This window comes from Heliconius melpomene, chromosome 19 (genome assembly GCF_056956725.1).
Source record: "Heliconius melpomene rosina isolate 202511_hmr_F chromosome 19, ASM5695672v1, whole genome shotgun sequence".
Taxonomy (NCBI): Eukaryota; Metazoa; Arthropoda; class Insecta; order Lepidoptera; family Nymphalidae; genus Heliconius; species Heliconius melpomene.
In genome coordinates, this window is record NC_140407.1 from 9616603 (window position 1) to 9631727 (window position 15125).

The 15125-nt window shown below is 30.5% G+C and overlaps 2 protein-coding genes across 2 annotated transcripts in view; one reads left to right on the forward strand and one right to left on the reverse strand.

Annotated features, from left to right (window-relative positions):
• Window positions 1-13912, reverse strand: part of LOC146528664 (phospholipase A1) — a 28680-nt gene extending 14768 nt beyond the window's left edge. The window contains exons 1-5 of the mRNA XM_085203639.1: window positions 13702-13912; window positions 11706-11820; window positions 11063-11208; window positions 10264-10357; window positions 9727-9878 (exon numbers count right to left, since the gene is read on the reverse strand). Of these exons, the coding sequence (XP_085059765.1) occupies window positions 9727-9878; window positions 10264-10357; window positions 11063-11208; window positions 11706-11820; window positions 13702-13765 (571 nt within the window). The 5' untranslated portion in view covers window positions 13766-13912. The remainder of the gene's footprint in view (window positions 1-9726; window positions 9879-10263; window positions 10358-11062; window positions 11209-11705; window positions 11821-13701) is intronic.
• Window positions 760-9379, forward strand: LOC146528666 (aldehyde dehydrogenase X, mitochondrial-like). Its single transcript, XM_085203630.1, has 11 exons — window positions 760-918; window positions 2416-2520; window positions 3039-3306; window positions 3739-3855; window positions 4395-4582; window positions 5157-5259; window positions 5508-5689; window positions 7084-7248; window positions 8140-8297; window positions 8818-8892; window positions 9238-9379. Exons 1-11 carry the CDS (start codon window positions 889-891, stop codon window positions 9311-9313), a joined length of 1467 nt encoding a protein of 488 aa, XP_085059756.1. The 5' UTR covers window positions 760-888; the 3' UTR covers window positions 9314-9379.
• Window positions 13913-15125: the final 1213 nt, after the last annotated feature.

Genomic DNA, 15125 nt, shown 5'->3' on the forward strand with positions numbered 1-15125 from the left:
TACTATTGGTTTCTAAACAGTATTTATAGCTGCTTTAAAAAGTAACAATATATAATTAGCAATTTACCTATTTCCTCAAAAATATGTATATCCCGAAAATAACGTTAACAATAGATATCTAACTTCAAAAACCGATAACGATTGAAATATCTTCAAATAGGAATAATCAAAATGAATGCTATTAAACCATTACATTTTATCTAATTAGGAAAAAACATTTAATATTTTATCAGTACCTAACTCAAAACATTACAGCAAAGCACCGAAATATTGAACTTGTCAAGAATATCTAATATATTGCATATAAACTGTGTTAAAATTTTGTTATCAATAAAAAAAATTGGGTTGGCGCACGTGGGTACATACCTAATGAAATGGATTTTATCCTTTTAAGTAATAATATTGGTGCTTATACTGCTATAGGCTTTTCTTTAAAGATCCCAAAAAATATAACATTTTTTAAAAATAACATGTTGATATCTGTCAGTATCTCAATGAAATATTTTTTATATATTAGTTGTATTTTAACAAAGCAATGAGACTTCGAAAATTAAAACATATTAGAACCCAGCAAGCAAGACTAAACTTGCAATATTTAATTATAAGAATAAAGATATTGAAGAAAAATTATATATATTACTAATAGCCTCACACAAAACAAATATTTGTCGCAATAAAATAAAAAATAAAGGTAAATATGCGTAACATTTAGCATGGGAGGTGTTTATTAATTGGCAACATTGTTCGCATAAAAATAATTGCGGCCGCCGGTTTGCCAGTGGTACCTCACTGTTCCTGTCCGGTGAGAGCTACACTGACACCGATTCGTTATTATTATTTGTTGAGAATTGTCATTTTAAATAAAAGTAAGCGCGAATACTTTACAATATGGTAAAAGTGGATATTAAATATACTAAAGTAAGTACAAGTTCATAAAATCTCTTTCTTTTATAGTCTTTTTATAATTTGAAAACAGATCGACTAATATAAATTTGTTGTTTGTATTTTGAATGAGATTCGCCGAGCGAGGTAAAATTCTTTGCCAAGGTCAATTATTTCGTATGCGTAAACTGATCTTGTTTTTGAATATCTACGTAAAGTAGTGAATAACGCGATATTTTACTGATATTTCTTTAATATAATAATAATTCCTTATATTTATCAACTTTCAATAGTTTATGATTCATTTAAAATAATTAGCACGTAATTATTATATTTTTTATTATAAGTATATGTATATAACATTTTATAAAATATTTAACATATATGAATATGAATATTTATAGAACATAGACCGACATAAACTACTTATAGGAATTTTCGGATTACTGCGCGAATTGAAAACTATTCACGCTAGTTTGACTGGTGCCTATTTTCACAATTTTCATAAATTATTAATGATGTCGTTATAACAATTTAACATTTAATTCATGCCTTCGAAATTACGATAAAAATAAATCAATGATTGGAAATGATTTTTTAACAAATTACTTGGTACGTTTAATATTTTGAAAAAAAAAAACAAATTATAATTGCGCAAATTATTTATATAAGCGTAAGGTGATAATAGATACTGTTTCTAGTAAGAAAAAAAAACAAGATAAGAATATTATCTAGCATATAATATTTACCGCGTAAACATTACTCTAATCGTTCTTTGCCTTTTACTTAGAAATTGCAATTCGCGATATGCAATAATCCATACATATAAATAAAAATGAAGGGTCCGTCTGTGATTTCAAAATAACCATGTTTTTCCAAAACGCATACTTTTAAAATAATTTTATAATTTTTAACTGACTCTCTTTCAGGAACAGTTGAATCGATTTTTATGGATCTGACATAAAGATCGGTAATTCCTGCGGGATCGGTATTTCCGCAGGAAAAACCATTTGTTGTACCGCGGGTACCTGCCATCTTCCTAGATAGATGTAAAATAATTAAATATTTTTTTATTTTTATGACCTTTTTTTCCGAGCAAAATCAAATCGACTCCCAAAAGATTTAAATTATGATTATTATCATGACCGCTAGTGTATTGTGCAATTATAGACGTATATATCAAAGTTTGATATTGTTGCCATTTTTACAGCAAACTGTTGTTTACTCTAAAAGAATAACAATTCAACAACAAAAACAACGAGAAAAGAGTGCGTATGTACGCTAGCCGCGGAGGTTATCTACCCACAGTGTTAAATTATTTCTTATGTACTTAATACTTCAATAAAAAAATACAATCATAAGACTAATAACTTTTATTTTTTTATTTAATTTAAATATAATGTAACGAGACACATATGCCCAGCAAGGTAAAACTCTGTTCCTTATTTCTGCACCTATATGTTTATTTAGTAAGTACCCTTTTGATTGAAAATTTAAAATAATACGATAAAAGTGACTATTAAATTCTTTTAGCTGTTTATCAACAATGAGTGGGTTGATGCTGTTAGCAAGAAAACTTTTCCAACAATAAATCCACAAGATGAATCCGTCATTATACAAGTTGCTGAAGGTGATAAGGTATAAAATACAAGAATATTATAATAATATATGATTCTTACTAAATTTTAGTTCATTTAGATAAGGCACCTGCCAGTCATAATTAGTACACGTGCATAAAGATTACTCTATAAATATCATTAATTCACATCCCTGTTTAACTACAATGCTCTAACTATAATTATTTATTACTTTTACACATAGGAATACTAAGAATATTTAGTATTTTGTTTCACGCGGTATCCCGCACACTGCGTGGTAGACAGAGGGAACTTAGTGTTAAGGCACTCCGTTCCCATGAAGATTTCTTCATGGGAACGGAGTGCCTAGTAGTAGTATGCCTAGTATTCCTTTTCATTTGAAAAGGAACACAAGCGTGCAATTGTAAATATACTATATACGGGATACAGTGTGAAAAAAAAGCAAATCCTTAAATTGTATTAAAAAACATAATACGCTCAATAATAAAAAATGGTTATTGCGTTTTACAAAAAATAATTTTACCTAACAAAAATATACAAATAAAATGGCTATTTCAGGCTGACATTGACCTGGCAGTTGCCGCCGCCAGAAAAGCTTTTCATCGTTATTCTCCATGGCGCACTATGGATGCGTCACAAAGAGGATTATTGATGTTAAAATTGGCTGATCTTATGGAATCTCAAGCTAGATATTTAGCTGAACTGGAAACTCTAGACTGTGGGAAACCAGTGAAGACTGCTGAAGAAGAAGTATTCTACTCGGCCACTGTCATAAGATATTATGCTGGGAAAGCTGACAAAATTTTGGGAAATACAATTCCTGCCGGTAACTAAATAATAAATAACTAATCTTAAAACCAAAGTATTAGATATATTTTTAAAGCAGCTTAGATAAAAAAATATTAATTCAAATATTTGATATATCGATTCTAATTGGTTTTTTAAGACATTTTATCATAAATGTACTTATAACGTAAATTGCAAATAAAATTATTTAGATTAGTAGATAGTAAACAAAATGATTGATTGAGGCCAGTCGTGGCGTAGAGGTTCGAGCATGTATAAGCACGAGAGGTTGTGGGTTCGATTCCCACTCGGGGAAATGAAATATTTCATATATTCATTTCCCCTTCAATACACCGAAGGTGAAGAACGGAGTGTTTTAACATAAGGTTCCCTCTGCCTATCCTGCTTATTACGGGATACAGCGTGAAGTAAAAAAAAAAAACAGAAATAATATGTACAAAATATTTTACAGACGGTGAAGTAATGTCGATGACACTTAAAGAACCAGTGGGCGTTTGTGCTCAGATTATACCATGGAACTATCCTATTCCTATGATTTCATGGAAAATAGGACCAGCTTTGGCGGCAGGTATAGAGTTTTAAGTATATTATGCTTAACATACGTTGATATTTATTTTTAAATATATTTTATCCATATAATAAATAATATATTTTAAGCAATAATTATTAAATATAGAAAATAATAGAATATAAATTGTACCTACTCCGCAAATATAAAGAAAGTAAATATAACATTGGTAATATTTTTTTAGGGCACCGCTTTTTAAATTCATAGTCTCCCAATTTAAGTAGGTTCTTATATTAAATGAAGATTGTACCGAACTATGTAAAATAATGAAAATATTTTATTAGATGTTATTTAAAATTATTAAATTTATATTTTCTTTTTCTTATATTTAATTATTTAAATACCAATTAAAAGGCAACATTACATAAATATATAAGCTCACAATTTGGAATGTGAAATTTTATACGTTGGTCTCTTTAGTGACGCTATAGATACCATTTTATAAAAAAAAACTATTCTATAAACGTAATAAAATGAAAAACAATAAATTTTATAAAGCTAACCAAATAAAGACTTGAACTACATGTACAATACCACAGGCTGTACAATAGTACTGAAGCCAGCTGAACAAACGCCACTAACAGCGCTAGCTGTGGCCGCGCTCGTCAAGGAGGCAGGTTTCCCCCCGGGCGTCGTTAACGTGGTGCCCGGATACGGCCCCACGGCCGGCGCCGCGCTCTCACACCACCCGGACGTCGACAAAGTCGCGTTTACGGGATCTACTGAGGTAAATTAACTTTAGAATATCTTTCATGGCATTAGGATTTGTTTTATCCCGTAAATACACGTTAACATTTTGGATAGCGGTTTACATTTATTATTTTAGGATACTCTTTATAAATTTAAATATGTTACCTAGTTAGGTGATGAGTTCCCAATTGCGACTTTACTACTTGACGTATTTAGACACATTTCAATAATTTCCAAATTAAAATAAACGCGATAAATGCTTTGAAATCAAACAATTGTTATAATTAAATCATTATTATTAAAAAAATCAATGACATGTACTTTAGACTTAAATAAATAGATTATAAAAAAAACAATTATATTTTAATAAATAATTGTAAATAAGCATAAATAAGTATATAGCTTAGTTTTACTGTTTATATTATAAGAATCGTATCTCAAAACATCCATACAAATACCACTAAGCCACTAACCTAACTATTTAAAAGAATATTATTTTATACATACCCGTTAACGTTTAAAATATTATAGTTAATATATATAATATATACATATCCTATATATTAAAAAAATAAAAAAAAAAGTTTATTTGATAATAAATACATTACTAGGTTGGCAGATTAATAATGGGAGCGGCTCCCGCTGCAAACCTTAAACGCGTCTCGTTGGAGCTGGGCGGCAAGAGCCCTTTGGTGGTATTCAACGACGCTGATGGTAAGTATAAGACGCTGATGGTGAGAGCGAGATATCAGTTAGTGAACATAGAAAGAGATCTCTACCTTTCTCGTTACGACTCCTACTTACTTATATGTAACGAAATGTAGTGAACAATCACTCGGGATTACAATAATCAAAAGTAGGAACAATCCTTGAATGAAATCTGTGCAGCCATCGACAGCTATGTTCAAAGCGGCCACGGTAATAAGGATTATTAATATAATCCATTAATTGTTGTCCCACAGTTGAAAAAGCAGCGCAAATAGCTCACGCAGCAGCTTTCGCTAATGGCGGTCAATGTTGCTGCGCCGGGACTCGGACATTTGTTCAGTCCGGTATATACGATCAATTCGTAGCTAAGTCTGCCGAAATAGCCAAGAATCGGTCTGTTGGAAATCCCTTCGATGATGTTGAGCAAGGACCTCAGGTAATAATTGTACCTATTTATATATATATATATATATTATTTTCATTATATAACAGTCCATGAGTTTATGAAAATTGCTACCTATAAAAAAGGTGATTTTTTTTCGACATACCAAGAAAATAACTTTATTTTTATTTTTAAATACTATGTTTTTATTACAATAATCTTTACGTGTATTTTACTATTTATTATTACGTTTCCTAGATATATACATATGTCATAAAATACTTATATATAAATCGTTTATGTTGTAATCTTTTAATTCACTAATATTAATAATAATCAATTATTATATTAATCTTATTATTATAGATATATTAGTTTCTTCATCTATAAATTAAGACAAAAAACTGTAACAGTATTAAAAACGTAACTCCGTTGAATTACACAAAACTTTGAATAATATTTAATTGTAATTTTGACTTCCTACCTAAATTACTATAGATTTAATAAAATAAACTTTATATTGGCAGTTTTTTTTTTAAAGAAAGTATACAGCGAATTATCAATGAAACAACAAAACTTATCGAAACCAGAATCGATAATATAATAAAATTATTAGATATTTAAGATTTCATATACTTATCATATCAGCAATCGAAGATTAATAACTACCAAACATAATAGTTACGTATAAAGATATAATATCAGATACTGACTAAATATTTACATTAATCAGCACTCCAAACATGAAAATAAATTATTTGATGAAATAAAATGTAATTACAATTACAACTATGCTACTATATAAATTGTTTAAGACAATTGTTTTGTGTATAAAAAATTTACACATATTATGGTAAAATTTCAAGCAATAACGAAAGTACTTACACAGTTTTGAAATATATATACACACATATACTAGTTGTTTCACCTTAATCTGGTCCTGTCATAAAATTACTTCTAATTGACATGACATAAGAATAGTCTGTCTATCTAAGACAGACTATTCTATCTAGAAGTCTATTAATCCTAAACTACCCCTAGCTCTAGCTTTACATCTAGCTAAATTCCATCTTTGCACGGTTTTTAATATTTCTATACTCCATACAAATACAAAAGTTTATTTGGTTAAATCTCTGTAAATATTTATTCAATCAATTTTGATGTAACCCAATATACTTGTAGCCAGAATGACCTTAGATGCTTTAATGAGATTGCACATAGCCGGGTAGGCAAAGAAAAGCTGGAAAACTAGTGTTAAGACACTCCATCACTATTAAGAAACTTCCGTTCTTCTCTTTCCGCCGAATTTTGGAGGCAGGCGGTTTGCCTCTTTTGCGCTTGGCCTTAAAAAGTAAAATATTAAAAATTTCATTTCCCCGAGTGGGAACCGAACACACACGATTCAAAATATTTTAAGGATTATTAATAAAAGCTATGCATTTTTCAAGATTGATCAAGAAATGTATTCGAAAGTGCTTGGATACATCGAAGCTGGTAAGAACGATGGTGCGAGGTGCGTCGCTGGCGGTGACAAGTTGGGCGAGAAAGGATATTATATCAAGCCCACTGTGTTTGCTGACGTTCAAGATGACATGAAAATTGCTAAAGAAGAGGTCAGTTGTTTTATTTTATAGATATAAAGCTTATTTTACATATACATCATTGATTTCTCTACCAATACGATGTCAGGCCGTCGCGTCGAGAGGGTGGGTGTTTGATTAAAAACACGATGGTTATGGGTTCGATCCCCAATCGGGGAAACGGATTATTTTATTTTCTCCACATTTTAACTTCACGGTGTATCCAACACATAGCAGGATAGGCAGAGGGAACCCGGACACCTAGTGTTAAAATACTCCATTCCCATTAAGACACTTCTATTAGACACTTTCCGCCAAATTTTCACTAGTTCTTACCAAAAACCTATTCGTCTGAGATGATGTTTGGTAAGTATTTTTAGTTTTCGTTAATGTTGCAGATTCAAAACTTAATAAATCAATTGTTGGTAGTAAAGACAGAGCATTTAGAAGAGTAGTGTAGTTTTAACAGTTGTTGAACATTATGGTTGAAATTGCTAATTACATTATAAGATTTAATGGTCTGGCAAGTCCAGTAATTACAAATTTCTATTACCGTTTAAATGTCATTAAAACAATAACTATGTAAATTTACTGTCTATACTGCTTTAATGTCAGCAAAACGCTCAACAAGCTGTGATGTTAAAGTGCCTTCGTAAATAAAAGAGTAGAAAGTAAAATATTTTCGTTTTTCCGGTCTATTAGATATGCAAAAAACCTACCGCTGGCTGTCTTAATATTCCACTAGAGATTTGTTTATATTTATATACGAGTATTGCTATAGGAAATATCCAATCGCTCAAATTGCTTTGATAAAAAGACAAAGCGCGGCGTTGATCTCCGCCATTCAACACGAAAATGGGGTACGTCACCTGCTCCATGTAAATAAAGATATAACGTAAAGCTAAAAAAATATTAATATTTTAGATATTCGGGCCGGTTCAAAGCATTTTGAAGTTTGAAACATTCGATGAAGTCATCGATCGTGCGAACAACACTAACTACGGACTGGGGTCCGGTGTCATTACTAATGACATCACTATCGCACTGAGCTTCGCGAAACATATCCGCGCTGGCTCTGTATGGTAAGCTAATTTTTATTTATGTATGTATTTTTATTATATAATTTTTATTTTTATATAGTATATGTATGTAACATATACTATAAATATTTAAAAAATAATACTTCTAGGGTGTAGAAAAATGTAAAGGTATTGTCATTTTTGTGTCTGTTTAATATTTTTTTATTGATCCCATCTAATATAAACAATAGGGTACAGATAAAGTGTACAGAGTCTCCTTTTACTTTCTACGTATAAAACACTATATGCGGCACTACGTCCGGCGTGCAGCGGGAAATTATATTTAGCGTGAAAATAGCCTTATCCTTTGTTATATAATAATAATAATCTTTATAGATTATTCATTCTTGATTATTGATACTTATCCATCACATTTAGAGTCAAAAGCTATCATCCTATTGTGATAATGGCAGCCATTATCACAATTTGGTAATAGCTTATAACTTAAAATTAATCAATAAATGTGATTTAAAAATCAACATACATATATAACATACATATATACTTATAAAATTTTATTCAGGGTCAACACATACGATCATGTAACAAGTCAAACTCCATTTGGTGGCTTTAAGGACTCTGGAATCGGTAGAGAATTGTAAGTACATATATAGTAATTAAATTAATATTTTAAAACATACTTAAAGTAAGCTAGGCAATAAATAATATTATTGTAACTATGCCAGCTATATGAGGAAAATATGTGAAATAAATAAAAATACTTTATCGTTTTTGTATCGTCAAGTTTACCGATGATATTTTTTGGGATAGTTCATCCCCCGAGTGGGTTGAAGCCTATAACCGTGTCATGTATGGCTATGCCGCTGAGCCATGATAGTCCATGCCTACTAATAGCAAATACAAGTAAAATCCTTTTTTTAAATGGAAAAATTAAACTGGCTTAAACAAAGTCGTTTAATTTACTTCTTTTTTTTTCTTTCAGAGGAGAAGAAGGCATCAATCAATATCTAGAGGTCAAAACTGTCACCCTAGCGTTACCTAAAATTCCTCTAATTTAAATTATTATACTTGTGTATATATTAAAGATGAAAATATATATTTTGTATGTTCTTAAAAACTTTTAATTTATTTGTTTTATTTATAAAAAAATATGAACAGCAGATGAGAAGCTTTGCTGTCTCCTTTTTCCACTCTACGTACCTACATACTATCTGTATATGGCGCGCAGTAGTAGCATCTGCGCTCGTTTTACGGAAGCAGCATATAGGATAAAATATTTCAAACATATATTTAAAAAAAATAATCAAGATTCCTCAATAGTTTAGACGTAGGTTTTTTTTGTTATTTTACGATCTTTTTTAAAACACCGCCATCAAACTCATAAAATCTTTCGATCTACCCTGCTATACTGAAAACAGCGTATAGCATTTTTAAATCATTGCTTAAGAAAGATATAAAGACTGAGACTTACCTATAATTTTATATTGTTTCTCCGTTAAATGATTTGATATCATCCCGCAAACGTGTGCGCCAAGGGAGTGCCCCACACAGGTTATTTTCCTCGCCCTCGCTCCAGACTGCGTTAGATGCGAGTAAAGCTGAGCCGTACATTGAGCTGCCAGCCTTTAATTTTTAAAATTAATACAATATTAACAAAATAAGACTGATGCCGTAAACGTGACAGTTGTGAGTTCGATTCCCACTGGAGGTTGAATTATTATTTATTCATGCCTCGAGAATTCGGCGGAAAGTAAGGAAGAGAAGTGTAGGGTATTTAATGGGAAGGGAGTATCTTAACACTAGAGTTCCTTCGGTCTACCCTGCTATGTGGAATGTACACTGTGGTACCATGATACAGCGTAAAGCATAGAAGGTAACGTACGTCACGCATACGATGTAAAAAAATAATAATTTGAAATCGAATTATCCATATTAGATAATAATAAAATTGATAGATACTAAACTTTCGGTCGTAAAACAATAAATTATAAGCTACGAGTATACTCACTTTGTATTAGATAGCGAAGAGAGATAGCAAGGAAACCTCGTGAGAGCCGACCAGTCCACCATAAACACGTTATAGTCTTTGCGGGATAGGTATGCTGTAAATACATAAAATCATATTATAATATTTTGTATTCTTCTTTAAGTTAGCTATTACCTACTTATATTAAACTTGAAATATGAAGTATCGTATAGTAGTTAGAAAGTTTCCTCTACGAGTCAAAAATAATCTGGAACCTTATTAGCTTAAGTTTAAAGTAAATAAATACATATACCTGTTCTATCTCATCCAACATTAAAGTTTTATGCTTGTTTATCTTAATGTCAGTACCATTAATTTGAAAGCAGGTAACCTTAAATTTTTAAATTAGGGGGAAAATGAAGCTAATGTTAATATATATAGTCCTTCAATCATGTGATTACTCTGTTTGTACATATATTTATTTATAGCAACATACAATTTTTGGCTATCGTTTTTATGTTAAACTATCTTAAATAGTTTTACAACAAGTGAAAGAACAGTCATTGTGTTGTTAACTTAGTTTTCAGACAAACAAAAAAATAGAGGCCGTCGTAGCCTAGAGGTACGAGGTTCATTTCTTCGCTCTGTCACCAAGGCAGCTCAGCGTTAAGTTCCGCCACTCAACAGGTGTTCCTTCGAAAAATTCAGCGGAAAATGGGGAACGGAGTGTCTTAACATTAAGTTTCCCTGCCTACCCTGCTGTGTGTGAAATACGACGTGAAGCTGACAAACAAAAAAATAATTATGGAGATATTATTAGAATACATATTATTTCACATACCATCTCGTAAAAATGTCATCGGCGTCTTAGAATGTGTGCCATTGAAGCCATGTACAATCAGAACGTTCTTTCTAGACAGTTTCCACCCATACGCTGGTAATCTCTTTGGTTTTCTAATATCCACCCACTGTGCATATGGGTGTTCCCTTGTAATAAATAATTTGTAAAGATTAGAAATATTTTGGCATTATAATGTATTTAATAGCTTTTGAATAACTTTTGTCTTACTGTACCTATACAGTGGTTACTTAGAGAAAATCGTCAAAAGTGAAGGGACAAGTCACCCCTTTGGTGGATGGTGGGTGGACGCGACACTTATAAAGTGTATACTAAAGTTAACGTAAAATTTTAATAAAATTGAAAACAAGAGTCTTAGATTGTATATTTTTAACTTCACCCTAGATCCCGCCGATCCCAGAGCAGGGTACGCAGAGGGAACTTAGGAACCTAGTATTATGACACACCGGTCCCATTAAGACAGTTCCGTCCTCCCCACTTCCCGCCGAATTCTGGAGTCATTGCGTGTTGAGTCGCGGAACACTACGCTGCGGTATGGTTACAAAATCATATGTAACGTTTATACTTGTTAACTATATAACTTACAATTCCCAATGCAAGTTTAAAAATAAGATTAAGTACTTACGGTGTATATAAATAAAAGTTAATTTCACTATCAGGACACTTCCATTCTCTCTTCATAACACACCTCCAATATCGAAAATCTAACAAAGGCATCAATTGACCATCTGTTTCTGGTACTGTTGAAGAAAGGAAAAAAAATATCAAAAGAAAATTTCAGAAAGTCATCATTACCTGGGGTAGTGAAGCGCTAAGACAAAAATTGTATTTTTGCTTTCTATAAAGAACTTTATAAAATTTAATTGAGCACAAAACGATTTGAACACAAAATAGTTAGTTCTGTACTTATTTATATGTTTAAAATGTACATATTTAATAAATTAATAGATAAAATTATTTGTATAAAATATCGAAAAGTATTTACAAGAATATATTTTTTTAGCTTCCTGCTGTATCACTACACACATAGAAGGATAGACAGAAGAAAAGCTAGTGTTAATACACTCCGTTTTCTTTTTCCACGTTCGATCCATTAAGTGATGAATGGTGCAACTTTCATTGCCTTGAGTGAGAACTACACAACTGGCACAACTGCCCTCTAAAATCCTCTAAAATTCCTCCTCCTCATTCCTCTAAAAGCCCTCTTATTTAAGCCTTTTACAAAAAAATCGTCATCTTAACGCAGTGTGCCAGTGTCTAACGGTGAACTCGATATTTGGAGATTCGAATACCATACACGCGATTTATCTATATTCAAATTATTGTCTCTCCACCATACCTGCCTACCCTCTTGTGAACAAAAATAAAAAGTTCCATGATTTTCTAGTAAGTATAATGTATATCGAATAATGTTTTCCATATTCTCCCCTGATCCTTTGATATTTAAGACCTAACTTTGTGTTTTAAGAAAAATAAAAATAAAACACCTTAGGAAAGAATAAAAGAAAATGCTATTGGCATTATTTAATACTCTATATAGTGTATCAGAACAAGAAGTCGATGCACACTTGACTTTCACCTTCAGATACGGTGTTTAATCGTCAACCATTCGTCTATACATATATTCAACCGACTGCGTAAAAAATAGTTTTTTATTTAATTCCTAGAACTTCATGAAAATTAACCAATTATTTTAACCTTTTATTACAAAGGTTAAAATAATGAATATTAATATATTACATTTAAAAAATATACTGGCCATATTAGCTAATATCTATTCATTTATTGCAAAAAATATATATATAAGATACTTAAAGTCAAAATTTGTCGAGCATTGGTCGTCAACCTTTGCATATAAATATAACATTGAGTCAATAAATAAGTTCACTTTTATTTTTACCTCGTATAGCTTACAGTACACTGTATACACGAGAAATTAAAACAAAAGATATGAAGAATCAAAAAAAGATTGATTTTGTGAGATATGTGCATAACTACAGCCATTTACTTTTTATGGTAGCTGAGTTATTTGTTATCGTCCCATCAACTCATTTTATGAAACGAATCCAGACAATGAAGAAATTCATAGTTAAGAACACAATTGTTGTACCTGCTGTTCGTATGTACACACAATACATTGCCGTTTTCTAAATTATCACCAAGAAAACGTCGATTTTCATTGTAAGTTTAAGTGAAAAACTATGTTTGTAATTATTTTTCACTAACATAAATGCCTTGTCTAGAATGACGCTCTTGTCATTTTCATCTTTTAAAATAACCTTATACTTAATTGTATTGTTTGTTTTATTTATATTAGCTACATTTATATTAACATTTTCTAAAATGCTTAGCTTTTAAAGAAATAAGTACTTATAAGCTATTTCACAAAACCATTAAATTAATTTCATTTTTCCAATTGTTATTTACCTCAAATAAAAGATATTTCACTAGATAATATGTAACAAAATTTATAATAATATAAAAAAACGACAGATAAAGCAAACACTTAACTATTAGTACCATATCAGTTTATTCAAAATATCCGAATAATACGATTTAAATACCATCTAAATATAGAGGACTATTTATTTATTATTTTACTAGAGGAAGTTGTTACTTACCAGATTCTATAAAAATCGAAACAATGCATAATAATTTGATCACATTAAATATACTAAATTCCATAGTCTTAACACAAATTATAACAACACGGATAGTTTATAAATAACTAAATAAACATTTCAAACATTTTAATTTAAAATAAGAAATTATTTGAATCATTTTCTTTAACCGTCGTCGTCGCATTGAGGTACGTTCAGCTATATTCTTACCGCTATGGTGAGTTAGCCTGTGGGGGTCTGAGAAAGGCGTGGACTTTTCACATTCACTACTTAGATACAACATTTACATCTTACTTTGTTTGTATAAAGCTATTTATTTTATTGTATTAAAATGTACAAATCCATACATATAATAAAACTAATAATATACTAATAAACATAGAAGATACATGAGAAAATCTATTCTATTACATAACAATATATTTTTTTTATTTTTGTCTGTTTGTCTGTGCGTTTGTTCACGCTAATCTCAGAAACGGCTTAGCCGATTTAAATGCAGTTTTCACTATGTCATAAAAAAATTATATCAATAAGAAGAATTCACATCCTAGTCGCACGTCAGTTCTATATTTATTCTACACTGCTACAAAATTAGTGTTTTATGGAATTGGCTGAGACTTTAGCCATCATTGCATGTATATTGTCTTTAAAATGATAACGTTAATAAACCACGAAAGTAATTCAGATGGGAAAATAAATAATTGTGTAGTACAAGCAGGCGAAGCCGCGGACGAGTCGCTAGTCACAAATAAAGAAGCAATTATAGGCATTGTTGTAATTATTGTTTAATTAATTTATTTTTTTATTGAAATATTATTCAATCTATTAATCTAATGTCAATGATTCATCTCATTGCTAATAGAAGTTATTTGATAAATAAAAAATATATAAGTACTTAAGTAATCATTTTAACATAATTTGTGTAATGTAGAAAATTCCACATAATATGTACTTATGTGATATTATTCGTAAATATACTTAAACGGCCTATGTGAAACGACGCATTTAATGGTTTATCCAAGGCACGTTCACTGTTAACTTGTCAACGGGGTCAAAATTCCTACTAAAGTCATCGCTACTGTTTAGAATATAAGGTAATTGTGCCAACATAAAACACAACTATACTTTTACTTAATTTATTGTAACTTTCTACCTTTTGTATTTAAATATATTAAATAAACATAATTGTTTAAGTTTTCATAGTGTTATCTTAAAGCTTCTTAGGTAGCAGTGGAAAGCTATTGAATTTTACTATTCTTCTTTCGAGGATATACTTTGCTAACGATAATTATACATCACTAATAATAATATTATCATTAATTATTATGGTTACGATTAACCTTAAGATTCTTTGGTATAATAACCGACATACTGTTTGCTGTCGCTATTAGTTGATGAATCTAAATATGAAGTAGTAAGTAAGT